The sequence below is a fragment of the Phocoena sinus genome, chromosome 10 (genome assembly GCF_008692025.1).
Source record: "Phocoena sinus isolate mPhoSin1 chromosome 10, mPhoSin1.pri, whole genome shotgun sequence".
NCBI classification, from domain to species: domain Eukaryota; kingdom Metazoa; phylum Chordata; class Mammalia; order Artiodactyla; family Phocoenidae; genus Phocoena; species Phocoena sinus.
The window spans coordinates 99,124,822-99,150,131 of record NC_045772.1 but is presented as its reverse complement, the minus strand read 5'-3'; the positions used below and the strand labels follow the sequence as shown (position 1 = coordinate 99,150,131).

The window sequence follows — 25,310 nt, the reverse complement described above, 5'->3', positions numbered from 1 at the left end:
ACGCACGGGGTCCCAGGTGTGACACCGACGGCTAGAACGTTATCACCGTCAGCACGGCGACGGCAGCGGCTGACATTTATTGAGCGCTTGCCGCGTGCTGGCTGCTTTATGCACGTTTGCTCATTTGACCTTCCAGTGAGGCAGGTGCTGCTAACACCCCCGTTTACGGGGGAGGGGACGGATGCAGAGGGGTGAGGTGAGCCGTCTCAGATCACTCCGCTGGGAAGTGATGGAGCCAGGAGTCGTGCTGGCCTCCTAAGGGCCACGCTCAACAGCTTTGCTTTCTGTCTCCCGCGATGAGCCGGCGGTGCTGCGCACACACAGCCGCGGGCCAGGAGCATCTCCAAACGCCAGGAGGCAGCGGGAGGACGGGAGCCCAGCGCGTGTGAGGACAGGCGCCGTGGAGCTGAAGCAGCGAGCCTGTCGCCCCGGGGAGGGATGGGCCTCCCAGCTGAGAGCGAAGGACGTGGCATCTGACGGATGGCAGGAAGCAGCTGTCACCGCAGGGAGTGGAAGGGAAGATGCAGCACCCACTGGGGCCCGGAGGCAGCGGGCGTGACGGACAGGAGAAAGCAAGGGAAGGAGCAAGCCTGAGATGTGTGTGTGCACACACGGAGAGATGGGTGGAGAGTCGGGAGGACGGAGGCCGGCAGAGAGGCACAGACACAGAGTGGCGTGCCTAGAACCGCTCCCTCCCCAACAGGCACGCGGGCGCTCAGCAGAGGAGACACACGGGCCACGGTCACGGTGATGGGGGTGGGGGCGGGAGGCGGCACACCCATGGACCTGCTCTGTCTCTGGAGAAACTCAACAGTCTACGGCCAGTGATCAGACAGAGAGCCAGAGGGTGATCTGATCTCACTCATTAAATTCTAAAACCACTGTGATCTGAAGGCAGCTACAACTGGGGACCCTCAGGATAAAGAATAAAATCCCTTGTGCTGTGTAACAAGCACTATATCTGAGAAATTTTACTCAAAAGTGATACCTGATGGTGCCATGTTAGTAATGTGCCTGGGGTGTAAGTGTTACTCTCTGCACCCAGCAGAGAAGAGGCCCGCCGAGAAATGCACCTGCTTCCGGTCAGTTATCTGATCATCTATCCAATCACCCCTCCTTCCCTCTTTCCTTCCCTTGCTCCATTCCATCCAAACATCCACCAACTCATCTAGAGCATCCATCTATCCACCATCCATCCTCCCATCCATCCAACCATCCATTCATCCATCCATCCATCCATCCAACCATCCATCCATCCACCATCCATCCTCCCATCCATCCAACCATCCATCCATTCATCCACCCACCCATCCATCCACCCTCCCATCCATCCACCCATCCATCCTCCCATCCATCCACCCAACAAGTATTTATTTGTTGAAAACCTAGCACTGATCTGGATGACATGAGAGATCTAGGAAACAAGAGAAGGGGAGGTAAGGAGCCTCCTGTCTCCCAGAAAAATGTCCATTTTCCCCCATACAGAACATGCAGTGGCTGTCGCTCTATTGGGCTGTAGATACAATGGGGATTGCTCAAAGGGTTCAGAGATAAAGGGTCTCTGGGAGATACCACGATGACTTCCCATCACTGTGGCAGGTTGCCCCTCATAAGGTAAAGGCATTATAAAATCAAGATGCACCTTGCTGGCCGAGGTCTGCCTGCTCCCATCCCCTGGGTTCCTGCTGCGGCCTGGCAGAGAACCATTAGGGTGAGAGCCTCCAGTGAGATTTGCAGACCTACCTGACGCTCTTCCAAAGCTACCTGAACCTCTTAGTCGTGGCCACATCACCTCCCGCCAGATTTCTGGAGAAGGGATAAGTCTCTCAATGCTGGATGAAAATTAAGCCAAGGCCGATTAGCTGCCAAATCACTCAGCCAGTCGAAGCACCGAGAAAAGCCGGGAGCCCAGGTGCTCTGTCTACCACTTCTGGACAAAGCCAAGGCCACTCTCTTGGAAGGATACAGGGGTGCAGGGTGAGAAAGGGTTCTGGGTGGTCAGTCCATCCATCTCCCCGCTTCCAGAACAGTACACAAACCATCTTGGTCGGTGAGATCTTTAAAGACCTCCGAAGTTTTCCAGCCTCCTCTGTTTCCTCATCTGGGGTCCTACAGTCTGGACTGTTTTCCCTCACGCTGCAGCAAAAGCCCACTTCCTTCTTGTTTAACTTCAAGGAGGATGACAGTGGCCGGGCACCATCTCCTGTGTGTGGGTTTTTATCGACCACTCTTGGAACCTTCCCCAGAGCCTTCTCTTCTCCAGGAGCTCTCGTGTTGGCTTGGCCCTGCACGGGCCTTTGTCTGATGTCCTCAGAGAAACCTCTGGTGAACTCTGATTTGAGAGCCCTGCAGGAGGGTGGCGGTCCAGAAGTGATGGGTGGGCAGAGAGATGCCTGTCTTTCATGACAGTCCCTTGGCTTGCCCACACTGTCCTCTCCTGTCCCCTCCTCCAGGACGAGCCTTCACAGGGTCGTGGGCATGGTCACTGGGCTCTGGTCTCTTGTCCTTGGAGCAGTGGAGCTAATGTCCCCTCTGGCTTGCCCAGGCTTCTGCCAGCCTGTCTCAACTCTGCCACAGCCTAAAAGACGCTGGGAGCTACACATACTTCCTTGGCCTGCATGCTGTGTGAAGGCCCCTCTCTCTTGTTTCCCCTTTATCATCCTCCTCCACAGTCTTCTTCTTCCCAAGCTCCAGACACATCAGCTCCAACCATCAGGCCATTCCCCCCTCACTCATGAAACACACACCCAACCCAAGACCTGGAGACCCCAACACAAAAAGGCAAGGGGCGGAAGTTATTCCATGTTTTTCAGGCGACTCTCTGGTTTCCACTAGCTACAACATCACTTGACTTCATTTCAATTAATGGCAAAGGTCTGGGTTTACATCTATGTGTCTCTTTCTTACAAAACACTTTTTGCAAAAAAGAAAAAAAAAATGGGGGTATTACGTTTGGTTTGAAGTGGCAGCCACCTAAAATTTTCAGCTGAGTTACTGATCACCCAAGTGATGAGCTGGTAAAAACAGGTTCACCTCCCACCTCGGCTTCCAGAACAGGGCTGGTTCGGCTCAGGGATCTGAGGCACAGGCGCTTCCGTGTAAGGTGGCTTCGGCAGGAGCACAGCACGTGGGACGCACTGCGGCCCCAGAGACCCAGCGGAGGTGGAGATGCTGGCGAGCTGATGGTGACAGGAAGCCTTAGGCGGGACGCACCGAACCCCTCAAGGGTTTCAACCCTTGCACAGCCCTCTGATGGGCGGGCAGCCCTCTGATGGGCGGGCAGCCCTCAGGGAGCAAGGCTAAGCCAAGGACTGTACTGATTGTGGATGGCAGGGGGTGAGGAAGGAGTGTGGGAGATCAGGGGATAGGAGCGTTTCCAGTGAAAATAATGTAAAAAACAGAGGCAGAGCCCTAGACCCTGACGCAGACAGGTCACGGCCAAGGGCAGGCTGCATGGGGCCAGTGGCCTAGCTGGAAGCAGGGACCCAGGGCTTGGCTGAGGGCTTAGTAGGCGTTAAGGTTGGACAGAACAGATGGGGAGGCTGCCCCTAGGCTGGGCTCCATCCCCCAGACCACAGTCGCCACTTACTCTTCCCAAACCTTTTGGGCTCCAAGCCTGTCCATCAGCATCTGGAACTGGCCTTCCTCATCTTCGTCCATGTCACCCAGATCCTCACACCCTCTGGTCTGATACACCTTCTCTTCCTGGAGCTGGGCCAGGTGCTCTTCCTCACTCGGCTTCTGGCTGAAGAAGAAGTGACCTGGGGGACGCACGGGCACAAGATCTGGATTAGGCAACACTCGCCCAGGAAGACCTTTGTTTCCTCAGCTGCCAGGAATCGATTGAGGTTCAGCTGAGAGGAGAAGAGGGGAGGCCAGACTCCCTGTAGCCACGATCCTTGGAGGCCATGCTCTGGATTTCATGTCTCTCCTACTTGGATGAGATTCTGCCAGAGATGCTAGAATCTGGGAAAGGCAGAGCGCATGGCGGGTACTACGGCACCTTTGTGCTTCTTAATCTTTGAAAGGCCGGCTTAGAATCATCTCTTCATTGATTTCTTCTCTAAACGAGACCTTTCCCCTATCGCACTCGAGCGGCCTGCCTGCCTGTGCTCTGTGTTATCACCTAGTGATCCTGGCCGCCAGCGTCACTGTGCTTCACATTTACACGAATGTAAATGAATTCAATTGTATGAATTCAATTATAAATTCCCGAAGGTCAGGAAAGACATCAGATACTTCCAGGCAAATACCTGGCACCTTGAAGGAGGCAGATGTATGGTGATTTATCTGACCCATACTTGTTCTAATCAATATCTGATCAGTATTGGATCTGATGGTGTATCTGTTTTTCTTTTTTTTCATCTTGTTCACGCATCTCAGTTGTTTTTCCTCCTGGTCACCTTGAGAACGACTGGTCCATTCCAACCCTTTACAAATTCCTCTGAAATCTGTTGCCCCTCAACCTGGAGGACTCAGCCACACTCAGGTCGAAACGAGCCGTACAAGCCTCCCACTCTTGTCCACTGGTATCTCGGCAGAAACGGACAGGCTGGAAATCCCATCTCAGCCTCCCTCTTAAGCTGACCTTCCTGCCAGAGCTTCTCTGCTCGTTCCTTGCCACTTTCCAGTAGGAGAGGACCTGGCAGTGACAGCGTGGTGGGCACTGAGGGGGCAGTGGTGTGAGCAGCGGAGGTGGACACATGAAAAGAGACCAAATGCCCCAAAGCCTGGAAACTTCAGGAGGCAGGAAAGCTTGTGCTCCGTGGACCCTCAGAGCTGGTGGGGCAGGGATGCCCCTTATATGGCTTTAGGCCAACCCACACCCTGGGGCTCCAGCGTCCACCAGAACTTACTAAATCCAGTGGTGAACTCCGCTGGGGTCAGAAAGCCATTGCCGTCAGCATCCAGGGCATCAAACACATCCTCCAGGTCCTCCAGGCTGAGGGGCAGCTCCTCATGCAGCCTCTGAAAACAATCCAGACCGCGCTGGTTAACACCGCTCATCACGGACGGCTGCCGAGGGGGGCAGCGCCTTCCGCCCCGCCGACAAAAGCCAGAGGCCAGATTCTGAAGCCTCACCACCCTTCTCCTCCTCTGAATATCAGGACATCCACCATCTCTTGGTTGCCTACTCATGTGGTAGGCCACTTGCGGGATGATTTATAAGTAAACATGTGTACATTTATTACTATATTTATATATAATTTATTACGTATATGTTTGCGTTTAATTCTCACGACAATTCTCTGAAGTGGGCATTACTATCCCCCTTTTACAGATGATGTTAAACGACCTATCCGTGCCCATAAGTGACATGGCCGGGATCAAATCCAGGTCTGACTTCAAAACTGGCACTGTCCACAGCCGTAAAGGACCAGAACTGCATGGGACTGAACCCCGTGTAGGATAATGCCTGCACGACATGGTGCGGTCCAGGTCAATGGGATAATGAATGTAAAGGATAATGCACAGTACCCGGCACAGAGAAGGCATTCAGTAAAACGTATGAGGGAGGTAGAGAAAGAAAGCGGGGAGCAGAAGGTCCCCACCAGGGCCGCTGACCCACCAAGGTCACTCAGTGAGTGAATGGCACAGCCAGGTTTCACTCTGGTTTCACCTGCTCTGCCCAAGCCCCTCCCTCTGTCCCCCTGTTGCCATGCAGGTGTGGGTCACACTCTCAGAAGCCTTCCCTGATGGAGGCCACTCATGTCCCAGGGCTGCAGTTTCTGTGGACACACACTATGGTCCTTTAGCTCTGAAGGGGAGCTGGACAAGGCCACTGGGTGACACGCACCCATCATACCAGCCTGCCCTCCACTCCTACTCCCTGCTGGCTCTCAACTACTTCCTGAAAAGACATGAACTGCCACTGCCTTAAGGTATGGATGAGAGTATTTGTGTTGGACTTCCTGGGCGGTTCAGTGGTTAAGACTTCGCCTTCCAATGCAGGGGGTGCGGGTTCGATCCCTGGTTGGGGAGCTAAGGTCCCACATGCCTCGCGGCCAAAAAAACCAAAACATAAAAGAGAAGCAATATTGTAACAAATTCAATAAAGACTTTAAAAAGGACCACATCAAAAAAAAAAAAAAAAAACTTAAAAAAAAATAAAAGAGTATTTGTGTTGTAAAAGGGAGTTGGCCAAGATGGGGTGTGAGGTCACTGGACCTGGGCTGCCCCAGACCACGCAGGGAGAGAAAGGCAGACACTGATGGCTGAGGAGCAAAGTGGCTGAGCTGGGGATGCTTCCCTCTGGCCTCTGCCTGATGCACCGGTGGCCCCAGGCCAATGTTAATTTGCATCGTTGAAGCAAGCACCCTCTTCTACCCTAATAATCAAAACCTCCCAATGAAGACTCCCCAAGGGAGTTCATTACAGCCCAGCTGACCCTCCCCCATCCTCCCAGCTCCCCGAGGGACGACTGCACAAAATTGCCATTGTGGAAGTGACTGACAGCTGAAGACAAGGACCACGGGGCCACAGGAAGGAAGGTACACGCCCATCTGAACAGTCAAAAAGAGCTGGCGGGTGTGAAAGCCCATAAGGTAACTTGCGAGACACTCGGTTGGACCCTCAGGCACCCTTCTGGCTGATAAGCCGTAAGGATTAATTTGGCAGGTACTCGCATTAAGAGAGACCATGATGCATTACAACGTGGGGAGACAGGATGATGTGGAGCCCTTTAGAATCACTGAATTACATAGGAATGAGGTTTTTAAAAAGGAAGGTAAGTGAGAGTGTGCAAGGATTCCAGAAGTGCATCTGCTGGGCAAGCAGCAGAATCTCTGTCTTGTCAACAATCTATAAACCAGCTGTGTCAAAGCCAAAGGCAGAGAATGCAGGGCGAGGATGGAGTCAAGTTCACAAGCAGGAAGTTCATTAGCTCCATTTGAAGCTAAAGGCATCACGTTGGAGGTAGGGTGAAAACCCAAGATTCCAGTCCTTTCCTTGGGATAACCCTGCCCCCCTCCCTACCCTCTGCCTGAATGTGATCTCTAAAATGTGGTCTCTCACACTGTGCTGGACCCAGAAAGGGGCTGAAGGGAATTGCAGAGTCAGTGGGACCCTCAACTTGCCTCTTGCCCAAAATACCCACACGTGGGCACCCGTACTCTTGTTAGCATCACCCAGGAAAAGCTAGGTCACACCCCGCCTCGGGCGCCATCCCTGAATCCAACAGCACTTCTGACCCCAAGTCCTTCCCATGCTCTAAGCCCATTCCTTGTCTCTGTCTCAAACCAGCTTCCTCCTCTTGCTGTCACTGAAGCTGGGGAGGGCAGTATGACATTCTCCAAGTCATCCTCCCTCTTCACGTCCTGCCAAAGTAGTACCGAGGGCTTCTCCAGCCTTCTCTGCAAACTGCCCATGCCTGATGCCTCAACCTCTCTTTATTGGCCCTACCCGGAAAATCCTTTAGTCTTAATAACCATAATTACCTCTTATTTATCTTTCTTCTCTGGGCCTGCAGAGCCATGTAAAACCAACTTATTCTGCTCTTGTCCCCTGGGTACCTAGTGCTGTTTACATTTTTAACTAAAGGAGCCAAGCCAGGTGGAGAGGGACGCGATGATTCATTCCACGGTGCTGATAACCCGCGAAGCTCTGAGATTTCCCTAAAGTCACGGTGGAGGCCAGGCTGGGATAAAGAAGCAATTTCCCCTTCAGGGCTTCCGCTGTCAGCTAAGGGTTCTCCGTGCATCCATGCATAATTCCTTTCTCTCATTGCTATCCCACCCCTGCCACCAAAAGTCTGCCCGGCCAGCACCACCCGTGCCAGCCTGCCAGAATCCCGCTTCACGGGTGGATCCTGTCTCCCACTCCCACCTGGGAGAGCAGGTGACGGGGGAGGGCGTCGGGGAGAAGGCAGGCTTGCCCTCCTCACTCTGTCCATGGCCCAACCAGTGGCTCTTTACGATTCCACACTCCCTCCATCCGTGGCCTCCCTCCACTGCCCTCCAGTTCACTCTAACCCCTGCTTCCTCTGAACTCTGAATTCCTGTATCACTTCCTCAGGAAGCCTCCGCAGCCCCCGGCTTAGACCAGCGATCCGGACGCCCCCAAACACAGTTCTTTCGTTCATAAGTCTCACCTCACTTTATACTTTACATACTGTTGGATGCGATTAGTGGATGAATGTCTGCTCCTTCAGTGGCCTGGAAGCTCTGGGAAGAGGGACCCCGTTCACTTTTGTTCACTGTCATGGCCCCAGGATCTAGCCCAACGCTGACAACCAGGCGGTATTTAGATACTTGTTGAACAAGTGAATCAATAAACGAGTGACTACGAGTGATAGCAGGCGGTCCTGAGCTCCTGCCCACGGAGCACTGGTCTAGACCCCATCCACTCTAGATCCTGACCAGCCCCCGTCCCCCACCCAGGGATGCTCGGCGAGGGCTTATAAACTGGGGCATGGAACAGGAAACAGTCCTGCAGGAGCCATGCTGAGGGCGCAGACTCCCAGAGCCAGGGGAAAACGCTGTCTCCCGCTACAGCCCAGCTGGACCCTCTACCTTCCTGGTCACCAGCCCGCAACATGCCTCGTGCAGCTTAAAGCCAAGGGTTGCACAGCTTCAAATGCATCTAAGGGAAATGCTCATTAAAGAGAAAACCAAGAGATCCACCTTTACAGCCAGATTAATCTCTCCCTCTTTCCAGGCTCCCAAAGCCTCCTGTTCAGACCCTTCTCCCAGCGCCAACCACTCTCTTCCCTGCGGTAGAGCCCAGAAGCACCAGACATCTTCAGGATGGGACTGTGAGGTCCAGAGGCGGGATCTACCTTGATTCTGCCTAGTGCCTTGATGTGCTTGGTTCAGGCTGACGGCTGGGTGCAGACGGGAGTCTCAACCTCCGTGCTATTGACATCTCGGGATGAATTCTTTGTTGGAGAGGGAGGTGGGGGAGGAGCCGTCCCGTGCTTTACGGGACATTTAGCAGCATCTCCGGACATCACTTAGTAGATGCCCGTAGCATCTCCCTCTCCAGTCATTCCAATCAAGAATGTCCCTAGACATGGCCAAATGTCCTCTAAGAAGCCAAACTGCCCTCGCTCACATAGACTGGATACAAACAAGAGCAGCACCAACTAGAGACGAACTGAAGGGACCCTCTCCAGCAGAAATGCCCCTTCTTGATCTCTGAGGCAGACAGATGACTTGCACTTGACCTCCCAGTACGACAAAGCAGCCGCTGCGGAAACAGTGTGGGATCCCTCAAAATATTAAAAATAGAATTGCCATATGATCCAGCAATCCCACTTTGGGGTATATACCCCAAAGAACTGAAAGCAGGGACTCCGAGAGCATTTGTACGTCCCTCTCCACAGCAACGTGATTCACACCCAAGGGTGTGAAGCAACCCAAGTGCCCATCGACGGCCAAATGAATAAACAAAATGTGGTAATTAGATAAAATGGAACCTTATCCAGCCCTAAAAAGAGAGGAAATTCTGACATGTGCCACCATGTGGAATCTTGAAGACATTTTGCTAAGTGAAATAAGGCAGTCACCAAAGGACGGATACTGTATGATTCTACTTATACGAGGTCCCCAGAGGAGCCATATCCATAGAGACAGAAAGTAGGATGGTGGTCCTGGGAGATGGGTAGTGTTTAATGGGGACAGAGTTTCTCTTTTGCAAAATAAGGAGAGTTCTGGTGAGGGTTACACAACAACGTGAATGTATTGAAAAGCACTGAAATATTCACTTAAAAATGGTGCAGATGGGGAATTCTGTTACGTGTATTTTACCACAATTTGGAAACATCACAGAGTGGAGGACACTAGGAATTGTGTTAAGACTCGGGGTATAAGTCCCCCCACCCCCAATGGCACACACACACACACACACACACAGTGAGCATTTATGGAGAGATTTTCAGGTCCCAGCTCGGGGCTAAGTGCTCTGCATGTACACACGCGCCTGATTCTCTTCTAACGCTGGGAGTTAGTTATAAATAATTCACAGATGAGGGGCTACAGCTTAGAGGGCTTAAGAGACTTACACAAGTTCACACTGCTGGTAAGTGGCAGATTCAGGATTAAAACTCAGGGCAATGTACCACAAAATTCTTTAAGAGTCTCTTTGTTAACCTAAATCAGGCGTCAACTAGCAGCCCCTGTAAAGGCCAGATCATGCGTATTTGAGGCTTTGCAGGCCTTCGTCACAGCTTCCCAAGTCCGTGTTGTAACTTGGAATCCGCCGTGGATGGTATGAGAAGGAAAGAGCCCGGCTGTGTTCCAATTACACGGCACTCACAGAAACAGCGAGTGAGCCAGGTTTGGCTGGCTGGCCAACTCCTAGATGGTTCTTCACAGTTTGGCTAATCCAGGAATTCCAGGCAGTGTTGCAGGGTGGGTACTTGGCGTTGGTAATAACCATTACACTCCTCTAAGAAATCAGAGGAACAGGGTTTAGGAAGCTGCTGGTGTCTTCAGAGATCTCCTGCCCGACCTGTCCCCATCTCCCTCTCCCAACTGGAGGGGTCCCCTCATGCCCTCTCCAGCCTGGTCCTCCCGTGTCCCTCTGCCTCTCACTAGGGACCCTCCGGCTCACGACTGTGGTTCTCTAGGGGACCCCTCCCTGCAAAGCAATCTTCACCCCAGTTCTGCCTGGAATGATCTCCATGGGACACACAGAGGGGTTTATTGTGGAGGAGGGAGTGAGGTCTGGGGGGCCACGGGTGGAGCTGAAGACCCTCCAACCCCTGCCTAACTCTGCGCTCACAGGTCGGTATCATCCATCCAACCTCCCGTAGCAGGACCTGCTCATGCACAACCCGAGCTCCGGGCGGCTTGCATCCTGGCCTCGGCCGGGGGACCTGCTCCTTTCCGTCTGTGGCCCTGCTCTGTCAGGGTGTCTGTTTGCTCACGGCCGCTGCTCTCCGATCACCTCTCAGATGCCTGGGTTTCCCCACCTCTCGGATGGCTGGGAGCCTGTCTCAGCCCCTGCAGGTGGAGTTCTTCCATTACTCAGGAGAAAGAAGAATGGGGGCACGAGGGGAGCAGCCTTGCCCCTCCCCCTCCCTCAAAGGATGGCAACTGTGTACGGTTTTGTGCCAGCTCCCCTCGCCCGCCGGCCCCTCCTGCCCAGGCTCCCCACCCCGATCCAGCCACTCTCCGCCCTAACAGGCCTTTCCCGGCGCCTGGATCTGGGTGTGCGAGCATGCTGTGAGCTCTTCTCCAGGTCCCGAGAGGCCGTGCTGGGAGCCGAGGGTGAGGAAGGGGGTGGTGACCAGCACCCAGGGGCCAGCCACCGGCTGCCGCGGTACGTGCAGGGGTGACAGCAGCAGGCAGATGTCCTCAGTCCTGCCAGGAGAACCAAGGGCGCGTGGACCTCACAGGGAACCCAGGGTGGACAACAAGAGGGTGACCTTCTTCCCAAATCTCCTTCCAGCCCATCCTCCTCCAGACGAGACCGTGAAAGCGGCAGAGAGGCGGCCCTTCGATGACGCGTTTTGTTCTCTCGTGATATCATTCTCTCAGCTAGAAGAGCTGAACTTTTCAAATGCTTCGCCGTCCACAGGCACGCAGAAAGTTCAGGAAACTGCAGCCGGCAGAGCTGAATGCCACGGACCCAGCAGACTAGCTGGTGGGAGGCCCCGCCCTCCTCCTGCTGTCTGGACCAGGGGTGAGGCCGGAGGGAGCAAGGCTGCTGTGGCGTCTCTGGGATCTGGTGCTTCCGACTTCATGCCGAGCCCAACGCAAATGATTTCTTCAACAATTGATACTTTACAGTTTAAACTCACCGCGCCTCCCCCCGCCTCCATTAAAGAGAGGGCTTCGGTGCAGGCTAATGGGGGTATACTCAGTGAGAGTGCTCAGCTGCACCGTGCATATGGCCCACGGTTGACCCTCAATAAAAGAGAATGCCCTTTTCTTTCTTTCTAGAAGGAGAAGCACAAACGAAACATGCCATTAAAACCACTCCTACAACCCCATGGCCACAGGCCTGTCAACTATGAATTCCCAGGCTGGGGTTGTCAAGGTTTTCTCAAAACACACCTAGGCTGGACTTCTAGGTGGGGTGAGGCTTTGGGGATGAGTATCAGTGGCAGAAATTTACCAGGTGTCAATTGCTGAAAACCAGAGAGGCCCAGGCTCTCTTGTGGGCTAAGGTACCACTGTTCCCAGGTCTTTCCCCTCAAATCCTGAAGCACCTGCTGGATGGGGGAGAGTCTGGGAGAAGCCAGAATATTCCACCCTGTGGGGCTGGTGGGAGAAAGGCCTGCGGTGCTCCATCCAGGTCACAAGCCTCCGGGATGCGAGGCTCACGCAGCGAGTGGAGGAGGGATGGATACGAACGAGGGTCTGCATTTCATGGTCCAACTTCAGTGTACTATGAAAAACCAGCCTTAAGGAAACCTGGGCTTCCCTGGTGGCGCAGTGGTTGAGAGTCCGCCTGCCGATGCAGGGGACGCCGGTTCGTGCCCCGGTCCGGGAGGATCCCACATGCCGCGGAGCGGCTGGGCCCGTGAGCCATGGCCGCTGAGCCTGCGCGTCCGGAGCCTGTGCTCCACAACGGGAGAGGCCACAGCAGTGAGAGGCCTGCGTACCGCAAAAAAAAAAAAGAAGAAAAGAAAACCTGCCCATCGCGAGTCTTCCCCTCCTTTGTGCAGCTGTGTGTCCATCCCCAAAATGCCCCTGACGTACGAGTGATGGGAGGGCGGTGTGGAGAGAGGCTGTCAGAGCTCCAGTGCAGCCCGCGCTTCCTTTATTCTCGGGGTGAAATCATGACTGCAGCATGAGAGACTTAAGGAAGACACTGGGAAGGCATCAGACCAGGGGTGGGCAAACCACACCCCACCCTGTAAATGGGACCCAGTGCCTGTTTTTGTATAGCCAGAGAGCTAAGAATCGCTTTTCCATTTTTAAATGGTTGAAAACAGTATCAAAAGGAGAATAATGTTTGGTGACACATGAAAATGACATACAATGTACACTTCAGTGTAGGTAAGTAAAGCTGTTTGGGAACAGGTCACACTCTGCTCTTTCCACACTGCCTGTGGCTGCTAGCGCTGCTGTAACCAAGCAGGACCTTACAGGGCCTTCGCGGGACAGACGCCTCCCCATACCCTCTGCTTTAGCTCCTCTCTGGAGGGCCTGGATAATAGTATCTGATGCACATTTCCTGAGTTGTTTTCCAGATGCTAAAACCACCACCAAATGGAAGACATAAACTACTCGATGACCACGAGCACATCCCCCCAGGCCTCCTGGAGCCTAAGGATTGATCATGTGAACCCCTGTGACACCGCCCTGGTACCACCACCAACCAGAGAACTATGCATGAGCTGATCACATACCCCGGGACCCCCCTCTCTCACCTGGCCTTTAAAAATGATTTGCTGAAAACCATTGAGGAGTTCGGGTGTTTTTTTTTACTGTGGGCCATTTTTGAAGTCTTTATTGAATTTGTCACAATACTGCTTCTGCTTTTATGTTTTGGTTTCTTGGCCCTGAGGCATGTGGGACCTTAGCTCCCTGACCAGGGATCAAACCTGCACCCCCTGCATTGGAAGGTGAAGTCTTAACCACTGAACCGCCAGGGAAGTCTGAAGGAGTTCGGGTGTTTGGAGCACTAGCTGTCCCGGACTCCTTGCTTGGTGCCTGCAATAAACACTGTCCTTTCTTTCACCACAATCTGGGGTCAGTAGATCGGCTTTACTGGGCACGGGCGAATGGATCCAAGTTTGGTTCAGCTACACCATGACAGAGCTGACTGAGAGTCATGGCACCTCGTGGGAGTGGCTTGGGCACAGCTTGGATCTGTGTTGTAAAGTAACAAGTCAGTGCCTTTCCATCTTTGTTCCAGAAGGTTCTTCTCCGTGTCTCACTTAAGTTTCTTATATTGCTGCCACCATTTTCCACAATTCTGGGGAGTTACTGACTCAGAGAAAATAGCCCCCGAGCCTGACACCAAGTGAAGGCCAGAAAAAGCATGAACCCAGGAGATCTAGCTCCCAGGAGAGTTTAGGCCGATGCCTCCTTCCAGGACAGAGTTGACAGCGTCTTTTCTGTTAAAGACGTCACCTCGGGGCTTCCCGGGTGGCACAGTGGTTGAGAGTCCGCCTGCCAATGCAGGGGACACGGGTTCGAGCCCTGGTCTGGGAAGATCCCACATGCCGCGGAGCAACTAAGCTCGTGAGCCACAACTACTGAGCCTGTGCGTCTGGAGCCTGTGCTCCGCAACGGGAGAGGCTGTGACAGTGAGAGGTCCACGCAACGCGATGAAGAGTGGCCCCTGCTCGCCGCAACTGGAGAAAGCCCTCACACAGAAACGAAGACCCAACACAGCCAAAAATAAATAAACAAATTTATAAAAAAATAAAGACGTCACCTCCCGTGGGGCAGGCCCCAGCCCAAGAAAGAGAGACCCATGCATTCCAGGTGGGCAGGTGCAACCCGGGACCCTCTTACCTGCATATCCCTCCTGGTGATGAAGCCCTTGCCCTCGGCATCACAGGTCTGGAAGAACTCCTGTGCCTTCCTCAGCATGGTCAGCTGTGCCGGTGCCAGCTCCTGGGTCCCCTCACACGGCAGGTCGTCCAGGGAGCCCAGGCAGGCCCCGCTCCCCTGGTGCCCCCAGCCAGGTCCCCGGGGTCTGGAGACCACTCTCCTGTTGGGCGTGGCCATCCAGATCTGTCAATTTCTTCGAGTCGTTTCAGAACCTGAAGGTGGAAGATGAGAGAGAGGAGTGGGCATGGTAGGGATGGAGGAAGGCTGGAAAAGGATGAGAGGGGATGGGAGGGAAGCAGAGGACCACTCACCAGTGCCCGTTTCTCTCTTCATCAGCACAAGCTCGGAACAAGGGGAAATGTGCCCTGATCATTAACAGATCGGCCAGCCCATCAAAGAGAGCAGAGAAGAAGGGGGAAAGGAAAACAGACATTTCCAGCTTGAAAGGAGGTGGCCAGAAAATTTCTCCCGATCTAAATCAACGGCAAGAACACAGATGCTGGTAGATCAGCTTCCATTTCTGGAGTGCTTACTTGGAGGCAGGCACCACACCGTGGTCTCTATATACATTTTCCCATTTCCTCGCCCTCTAATGGTGGATTTCAGTCATGGTGACCGGCAGTGGAGGAAGGTCTTCGGGGTTGGGTTCCTCCTCTATAGCCCTCAAAATAGAGTGCATAGCAATCCACTACTACTGACCAGCCGTGTGAGCTTAAGAGAGTCCCAAAGCCATTCTGGGCCTGGGAATTAGTAAACCTGATCTCTCCGTTCTAGGTCTGACTTTCTCTGGCTCCCAGCTTCCCTGGCCCATGTCACAGGTGATGCATGGCATGAAAGAGGCAATCTCACAGTTCTAAAGAGGTCGGCTATGAGCACTAGGAGAGAGGCACCTCCTCTTATTTGATTTTAACCCCAGGTATCAGCCCAAAGGTGGTATAAAGTCAGTGCTCATTGATTCCCTGTTAAATGAAGGAAGACAGCTCTTTCGTAGATTCTTTGCAGGGATGCCTGAAAGCATTGGTATTTCAGTCAGGAAGCTCTTTATATGGGATTTTCATCTCATAAAGAGTAAGTCCAGACTTCTATTTCCAGAAAAGATGGAATAACAGGGACTGGATTTACCCTCCCAGTTGAAATAACCCAAAATCCAGATTATATACATATATATATATATATATATATATATATATATATATTATTATTATTATTATTATTTTAATGGTTTTCCAGACACTGGATATCAGGCAATGAAGGATAGTGACCAGCAGGGCTGGGACTAGGGTGAGTGGAGGGAGGCCCCTGAAGTATCAGATTAAGAGGCGTTGAGTCTCAGGTCCTAACCCTGTACTCCCACTCTTGAGAACGTCTTCTTAAGGTTCAAGGAGAGGATTCCACTCTCGAAGCTGTGTATCTGAGAGTGACTAGCTTTTTAAATTTTGCTCCCAAGGGGCCCACACTTGCCTCCCTCTAGTCTAAGACTTGTTCCTGAGAGATGGGAAACAAATGAAATATGTCCCATTACTGCCTAAAGAGTTTTCAGTTCATGGCACAGGAAGGGGAAACCCAGGTGAAGCCTGACAGACACCCTAAACTGAGGCAACCCAACTATATGCTGCCTAAAAGAAATGTACTTTAGCATAAAGACCAAATAGGGGACTTCCCTGATGGCGCAGTGGTTAGGAATCCGCTTGCCTGTGCAGGGGACACAGGTTCGAGCCCTGGTCTGGGAAGATTCCACATGCTGTGGAGCAACTAAGCCCATGCGCCACAACTATTGAGCCTGCACTCTAGATCTCGTGAGCCACAACTACTGAAGCCTGTGCACCTAGAGCCCATGCTCTACAACAAGAGAAGCCACCGCAATGAGAAGCCCGTGAACCACAACAAAGAGCAGCCCCCGCTCGCTGCAACTAGAGACAGCCCGTGCACAGCAACGAAGACCCAACACAGCCAAAAGTAAATAAATAAATAAATAAATTTATATTTAAAAAAAGACACAAATAGGTTAAAAGTAAAAGACTGAAAAAATACATAGCATGTTAACACTAGTCAAGGGAAAGCTGCATATTAATATCAGGCAAAGTAGATTCTGTAGAACAAAGAATATTAATGGAGATAAAGTCATTTCATAATGATAAGTGGGGTGATCCATCAATAGGATAAAACAATCTAAACACATATGCACCTAACAACAGGTGCAAAAAGCAAATGCATAAAACAAAAACTGATAGAACTTCAAGGAGAACTAGACAAATCCACAATCACATTCAGATTTCATTATCCCTCTATCAATAATTAATAAAACAAGACAGAAATCAGTAAGGGTACAGAAAACTTGAACAAAACTGTCAACTATTTTGACCTACTTGACATTTATAGAACAATCTACCCAACAAAACCTGAACACACTTTCAAGTGCACATGGAACATTTACCAAGACAGTCCATATTCTGGTCCACAAAACAAGTTCCAATAAATTTAAAAGAATTTAGTCATACAAAGTATGTACTCTGACCACAATGGAATTATGTTAGAACCAATAACAGAAAGACCTCTGGAAAATCTCCAAATGTGGAAACTATGTAACATACTTCTAGAAACCCACGGCTCAAAGGAGAAATGAAAATGGAATTTAAGAATAATTTGAACTAAATGAAAATAGAAGTACAATATTTCAAATTTTGTAGGATATTGCTAAAGCAGTAGTCAGGAAAAATTTATAGCCCTAAACAAATATATTAGAAAGGAAGAAAGGTCTCAGGCCAATGGCCTCATCTTCTACCTCTAGAAACTAGAAAAAGAAGAGTAAATTAAACCCAAAGTAAGGAGAAGAAATAATAACAGTCAGAACAGAAATCAATGAAATAGAAAACCATAGAGAAAAACAATGGAGAAAATCAACAAAACTAAAAGCTAGGCCTTTAAGAAGATCAATAAAGAGAGAAGATACATATTATAGCATAAGGAATTTAAGATGACATCATTACAAATTCTACAGACATTTAAAAGGATAATAAGGGAATATTATGAACTACTTTATGCCAATAAATTTGACAATTTAGATGAGGTGGACAAATTCCTTGAAATATCACACTAAATATCAAAGCTCACTCAAGAAGAAATAGATATAGCCTGAACAACACTATGTCTATTTTAAAAATTTTAAAAGAAAATCAACAACTCAGTTGTCTTTAAATGAACAAACATTTGAACAGGCGCTTCACCAAATAAGACATGTGGATATCAAATAACCACATGAAAATGTTCATCATTATTAGTCATCAGGGAAATGAAATTTAAAACCAAAATGAAATGCCACTACACGCTTGTTAGAATGTCTGAAATGAAAAAGATTGACCAAGTCTTGGCAAGGATGTGGGGTGACAGGATGGAACACTCATATGTCACTGGTGGGAATGTACACAAACGTACAATCCCTTCGGAAAACACTTTGTGGTCTCCTAGAAAAGTCAGACAAACTTCTACCATCTGATACAGCCATGATCCTCCTCAGTATTACTTACCCAAGAGAATAAAAGCATACGTCCATACAAAGACTCGTCCACGAAGGTTCACAGAAGCTTTATTTGTAGTAGCCAAAACCAGCCCAAATATTCATCAGCAGGTGAACTGGTAAGATTGTGGTATAAACACACAGAGGGGTGCTATTCAGCTTTGAAAGGAAGGGACTGTTGATCCAAGCAACAAACCGCATGAATCTCAAAATAATCATGTGAGTGAAAGAAGCTGGACTAAAAGAGTGCATCCTATTTGATTCTACTTCTATAAAATTATAAAAAATGAAGACTCACCTATAGTGACAGGAAAGAGATAAGGGAGGGTGGGGAAGGGTGAAAAGGAGGGATGACAAACGGGCAAGAGCAAACTTTTGGGGGTGTGGATATGTTCGAAATCTTAATTGTGGTGATGGTTTCATGGAGATATACATACATACAGACACACATATGCAAACATACATACATGTAGATACAAATATATATCAAAACATCAAATTATACATTTTAAATATGTGTGGTTTATTGTATGTCAATAGTTGACTAGATCTATTTTTTTATTTTTTAGTTTTTATTTGTTTTGCTTTACACGGGCCTCTGTTGTGGCCTCTCCCGTTGCGGAGCACAGGCTCCGGACGCGCAGGCTCAGCGGCCATGGTTCACGGGCCCAGCCGCTCCGCGGCATGTGGGATCTTCCCAGACCGGGGCACGAACCTGTGTCCCCTGCATCGGCAGGCGGACTCTCAACCACTGCGCCATCAGGGAAGCCCTAGATCTATTTTTTTTTTAAAAAGAATAGGTCAGCCAGACCCTTCTCATATTCCCCGGGACTTGCAAATCTAGGCCTGCCTACTGTGTTTATTCCCAGGATTCTGTTTCTTCCTCTTACCTTCAACTCTGGCAAGCCGGAAATGGCTGAAAATTAAGTAATTTCCCTGTGAAAATGCTCAGTCCCTTAGGGTAGGGAGCTAAGTGAACTTGGAAAGTAAGGGAGCAGGGCAGAGTCCCTCCTGCAGACAATTTCCCTTTATGAGTTCGCCTCATTTCTCCTCTGGCTTTGACCTGCAATCTTCCCACAGTATCTGTGGGGTTTCCAAGTAGAAGGGAAGACAAAACAACAGAAGTGCTTCTACTTTCATTTCAAAATAAAATGGAAGCCCTGTGATGGGCTTGGCTGCCTCACACTTGGATGAAGCCCTGTGACGTCCTGGGCCCCGGCTGGACACAGCTTTCTGTCTCCAAGATTTTTTTGGCCACCAGACAGTACACCCATAAAAGGGAAAAGGGTGCGATGTGTTCCAGAGGCAAAGGGCAAAGGCCATCACGATCACAAAGGGGAAAAAGAGCCCACTTTTATCTGCCTGTCTCTATCAGAGCCGGCAAACTGCCACTCTCCCTCCAGAATGGTTCCATGAAAGTCTTTATACACAGATGGAAATTATCCAGCCCTCAGATATTTCCAGGAACATTTCCCAGACCTCCAAAGTAATTCACAGCTTAGTAACTGCTGTAATCAGGACGTTCACGGACCAAGCCCATATCCCTTCTGAAGGCCCTAAGCTCCCTTCCCCATCACTCTGGGCTCCACGGAGCTGGACAATGGCTGATACCTTGCGGCACACCACGCCCGAGACCAACTTGAAAGTCACCCTGATCTCTCTTGAATCTCTCCTGCAGCAGAGAGTTAGGAAGTCAAGAGCCCTAAAGCATCTTCAGGATCCATTCAAATCCCATGAATTACCCAGGCTCCAATGGAGGAATATTCCCTACGTGGCAGTGCCCCACATGTCCACCACTAACTCCGTGTTGGCCGTGTCAAAGAGAGGCGGATGGGCCAGTCGTGTCGAGCTGTGAGGACACAGGAGGGTTGCTGAGCAAAGGATCTGAAAGGGAGCTGCACCAGCAAAGGATGTGAGATGCTCACAGGTCTTACCGGACCCCTGGGAGGGAACAAGTTAAGGAAGAATCAAGGCCTCAGACAGGAGGTGTGTTAGTCTCCTAGGGCCGCTGCAACAGAGGACCAAACGCTGGGTGGCTTAAACAACAGAAACTTAGTCTCTCACACTTCTGGGGCTAGAAGTCCAAAATCCAGATGTCTCAGAGCAGGCTGTGCTCCCTGAGACTCCAGGTAGGATCCTGATTGCCTCTTCCCAGCGTCTGGAGGTGGCGGCCACCCTGGAGTCCTCGGCTTTCGGCTGCATCTCTCCTGTGAGCTCTGCCTCCTTCATCACATGGCCTCTCCCCTCCCGTGTCTGCCCCCATCCTCTTCCTGCCTTATCACCAGTCATATGGATTAAGGGCCCACTCAATGACCTCATCTCAACTTGACTAATTACATTCATAATCACCCTACTTCCAAATCAGGTCACATTCCGAGGTCCTGGGGGTTAAGGCTTCAACATACCTTTCAGGGACACAATTCAGCTTCTAATCGGTGATGTCGTAGAAGACACTGAGACAGGGATTTGGGTGAAAGTGGCTTGTTTGGAAGGGACGCGGGAAACACTGGCCAGGGAGTGGGAAGGGAAGCAGCCTGTGAGAGGCACCTTCTCCAGCCAACAACGGGCGAGCAGCTGCTGGGGCTTGGGGCCTCCCAGGAACTCGAGGGTAGATCACAGGTCTCAGGGATCCAACCCCAGGGGAAAGGGTCAGGCTACTTGTATGTCAACCCCTCAGTCATGGGGAGGCTGCCCCTGAGGGTGTTAACCCCCAGTGCTCCAGTGGGCCACGGGTGATGGCTTTGGAGAAAGCCCCCAGGCAAAGGGACAGAGGCCAGCAGCTGGAAGTGGCCACAGGACAAGGAAATGGTCAGTCCTCTCACTGTGATAAGGGCAGGCCACCAAAAGCATCTGGTACATAGGTGGGGGAAGGAGAGGCTCTGGGCCACCCACATGCCATCCACACAGGCCCTAACCCTCAATCGCCCCATCTGTAAAAAAGCAGGTGACAGTACCTACTTCCTGTGAGGACCGGGCAACGTAAAAACAGGTAAAACACTTGGAAACGATGCCTGGCACACAGAAAGCAGTTGGTAAGTGTGAGCTCTTACAATAATTCCTAGGGCATTTCCAGTATTATTCTTTTTAGTTTGAAATTCTGATAGCGAGATGACTCCTTGGGAGGTGATAAAATAATGAAAGACATATAAACCCATAACGATGCTAATTATATTTCACAGTTGAAAAAGAACTTTCACTTGTATCATCCCATTTCCATAGTGATCCTGTGAAGCTGTCAGGACTGGCTGTCTTTTCCCTCTTTTAGTAATGAACAACTCAGTCTCCGAGAGGTTACGTGATCTGTCCAGGGTCATCAAGAAGAGCTGGGACTCAAACTTACCACCCCTGAGAGTAAGTGAGAAGACCAGAGGCATACTGGGGCTGCGTTTGTTTTCTAGGACTCAATGAAGGGCAGTTTTCAGTTCGTCCTCCCTCCCTGTAAGAACACTCCACAGTCTGCGCCAACTCTCAGCCTTGTATGTGCCTTCAGGGCCCAGCTCTAAGTCCGCCTCCTCCAAGAAGTCTTCCCTGACTCCCTGGTCTGGACTGCTTTGGCCTCTGTCCCTCTGAGTACTTACTCTTTCATGCTTTATGCATTAGAACACCCGGCTTGATCCAGCTGGCTAGATCTTCAAGTGCACGGTATGTCTTATTTCTTCTGCAAAAGCAGAAGCTCTATCAGTAAATCTTAGTAAGTGTGAAATTGATATTTGATCATTTAAATGAACAAATTCCCAGCCTGGTACTTTGCATAGAGCAGGTGCTCAGTAAGTGTGTGCTGGCTTCCTAACTGGCCACTGAGAGTGAGGGCTGAGAAGGGAACGTATTGGTGGTACAAGGAAAAGTATCTATCTGGTCTTTGTTCCTGGTGCAGAGCTCCTAAAACCCTCAGAATTTCCTGAATGAAAGAAGGGCCTTTTGTCATTTACAATGAGCCCCTTTTCAACTACACCTGAGTTCATGCTAAGGAGTGACTCTGGGTGGGTTTCAGGAATGGGGGCTGGTGGCCAGAGGAACCAACTGTGTGATTAGAAGTGGCGACTGAAAAAAATGCACGGCCTAAAAGTTCAGAATTATGTTTTGTTTGAGGACCCTAGCACGGGAAGGCAGCCTCTCAGATAGCTCTGTTCCAAAGAGGAAAGGAAGGAGCCAGGATACGTAGGAGTTTTTGCTGAAAAATAAAACTTGTAGTCGACGATCAAAAGATTACTGCTAATCACAAAAAACAGACATCTCAAGTTAATGATTTTAGGACTTTTCTATGTTTGGGAAGATGCAAGAGTCTGGGCTCATTGAAATTATTCCTTTCACATGCATCGTAAATATCTAGGGCCAGTATCTTGTTTTTCACCAACCTGCATCACCTCAGGGTGCACGGCTGGGGGTGGCTGCAGTGGCCGATAGCTTGATGGTCTCGACATTGTTGTTTACTGAAATGGTGACATTTTTTGTCCACAGTAGGTTGGAAATTTCAGCCCCACCGCCAACCTCCAGGAAGGAGAGAGAGGCCGGAGCTTGAGTTAATCACCCATGGCCAATGATTTAATCAATTCTGCCTACATAAGAAGCCCCAAAGGATGGGGCTTGGGGGGCTTCCGGGTTGGTGAATCCGTGGAAGATCTAGGGGGTGCCACACCCATGCCATACCCTATCTTCCCTTGCCTTGGGCATTTCTTCCTTCTGGCTGGTCCCCAGTTGTATCCTTTATAACAAATGGTAATAATAAGTAAGGCACCTTCCTGAGTTCCGTGCGCTAGAGAGTTTTTGAACCTGAGGAGGGGTGGTGGGAAACTCAGAATTTACAGCTAGTCGGTCAGACTTATGGGGGTGTATGATGAGGCCCCCCAAGGTGGCTGCTCTCTTGCTCTCTGTACATCCCCTGCTCGACCAGTCCCTGCTGCACCCACACCTACTCACATGACTGACCTTCCCTCTTAATCATACAGCCTAATCAATAAATGCCTAGTATTTGCTCCTAGCCCCAGCTAGTGACTGTTCTCATCTTTAGATCAGAACGTCTCCACTATGACAGCTGATCAAAGGGGCGGTGAGCGGTGTGTCCCTCTGCTGGTTTTCCTGGTAACCAACTGATGGGCCAACCTATGGCAATCCCCTCTATAACTGGTAACCTCCCTCTTGCCCTGGGAGTCAACACCGCTGCCAGGTCCTGCCTGCCGTCTGCCGTGCATGGCGGGGTGTCACTCCAGGACCCTTTTGCTTCCGACATGTAAAATCCGCTATTCAATAAACCACTGATGTCTCTGTTGCTGTCTCCAGGCTCTTTTTTCGGTTTTGAGGCTGGGCGAGTACAGGGCTTGCAGGTCTGCAGGGTGGAGCACAACAGGGTAACAACTTGGGACGTGCAGCTGGCATCTGAATGGGGACAGTCTCGTGGGACTGAGCCTTTACCCTGTGGGGTCTGTGTTAGTGTTAGAATTGAGCTGTATCCTAGGACACACATGTGGCCCCACATATATGGTGGGGCCACATGCCCCACCAGCCCATTTAAAGGGGCAGCTGTACGGAAGCACCTTTGAGAGGGCAACTCACCACTCTGCCTGCTGTGGCTTACGCAACCGCTATGTGCTGCCTCCTTTTTCCTCGAATTAGGTCCAATTTCCTTGTCTGGCCTCAAGGGAGACAGGGAACAGTTGTCTCTACCTCTATAAAATAACTCTTCCAAGGCTGGACAGCTAATATTCAGCGGCACCATTCACACTTCTCTTGCTATATTATAAGATACGTTAAAGGCCTTGATAATGGTTTGGAGGTCTCCGTGACGCGGTTGCTGTTCACACCAATGCGTCTCGTAATTAGTGGTTGTAAAGCACTTTGAAGATAAAAGGCCTTTTATAAGAACTAAGTCCTATTATGATTAGCTTTCCAGTATTTCCTTGCGGATGAGTACATCCAAGCCAAACACAGGCTCAGCGTGAGATCTGGTGGTTAATCAGATGTATTTCAAGGCGGCTGGTATATATTAAAGACACTGCTGCAAAATTTATCAACAGTGAAAACGTGCCTCCTTTCTTCCCAACAGAACAAGCTCTTTCCCAAGACTGTCAGTGCTGATGTCTGACAGACGAGCGAAGACCAAGAGCTAATATATCCTCTGGGCCTGGAAGAGAATGATTCCATAATGGCACCTGGCTTTGCATAATGTCTTGATTATTGTCAACATGGTTCTGGGCCCCCTGTTCTCATTTTATTTTGTTTTCACAGTCATTCTATGATATGGGCAAGTAAAATTAACACGATCCCTGTTTGACAGATGAGGAAGCTACAAAGTTGTACAGCTGGACACAGTTACGGATGCAGTTACCAAGGCGACACTATGGATGCCCCACCCACATCCCCTCCAGTATTTGTGCACTACCCACCCCCTCCACCGTCCCCACCTTTGTTCTAGCTCCCTGCGCCTGTGACTCTTAGAAGGCACATCCTTGGGCTTCTGGAGTTGCTTTGTCTCATGGACAGAGCCGGAAGTGCCTGAAGTTTTCCAGTCACCCCTAAACAGCCCTTGGCCAATACCTGCCTGGTGCAGAAGCAGGGAAGCCCATTCTTCCCTGCTTCAGTGCGGAAGACTCTGAGCTGGGGTTTACACTTTTGTCAGGCCTGGCTGAAGCTGGAACTCTGCCCCACATCACACTCTGGCTTCCTCCCCTCTCCTGTCCTGTGTCCCACTCCTTTACTAGGCCTTCCTGGAGCACTTCCCTAATAAACCACTTGCCTGGTCAGCCCTCTCTCAGGGTCTGCTTCCAGGGAACCCAACCTAAGTCAGCTCTCTCGACTCAGCATGAATAATAATGTTTTGCGTGTTTTCTATTAAATACGTGGTCCCAGTTCCCCTTAGTTCCAATCCTTCCCTGCCGAGTCTCCAAAGCAGATGGAACGTCATGATCGAAGGGAAAACAGGGGCTTTGAGAGTAAAGAGCTAAGAGCTAGGGGCATTAGGGTGGACACAGAACTGTTTCCCACCTGTCCCATGGGACAAGGGTCAGATGGAACAGTGAGTATGAAAGTCAACAGTGACATTGTACACAAACGCAGACGCATCCTCACCATTGCTATGGGGAAGGACGGAGAGCAGAGGAAGAAGGGCAGAGAGATGCACATGCTCCATGGGGAATCGATTCCTATGAGAAGCGAGTGCCTGGCACCAGCTCCTCGTGGAGAGGGGTCAGCAAAGGCTCCAGGCTCTTCTGCCCACATGTAACTGCAGGGCAAAAAGATCTAGGAAAAGTGACAAGCTTCCTCTTCCAAAGGCCTCCTTTAAACAAACTTAAGTGATATCCACTTGTTTCACCAACTTCCCCAATGGGGAAGGACAGACCTCTGTCATC

General features: G+C 50.5%; 1 protein-coding gene across 4 annotated transcripts in view; it reads right to left on the bottom strand.

Moving 5' to 3' along the window:
• Positions 1–25,310, bottom strand: part of CRACR2A (calcium release activated channel regulator 2A) — a 157,879-nt gene that overhangs the window by 58,926 nt on the left and 73,643 nt on the right. For all 4 annotated transcript variants that reach the window (XM_032645029.1, XM_032645030.1, XM_032645027.1 and 1 more), the window contains 3 exons: positions 14,415–14,665; positions 4,857–4,968; positions 3,590–3,761 (listed from right to left, as the gene is read on the bottom strand). In XM_032645029.1, the coding sequence (XP_032500920.1) occupies positions 3,590–3,761; positions 4,857–4,968; positions 14,415–14,630 (500 nt within the window). In that variant the 5' untranslated portion in view covers positions 14,631–14,665. The remainder of the gene's footprint in view (positions 1–3,589; positions 3,762–4,856; positions 4,969–14,414; positions 14,666–25,310) is intronic.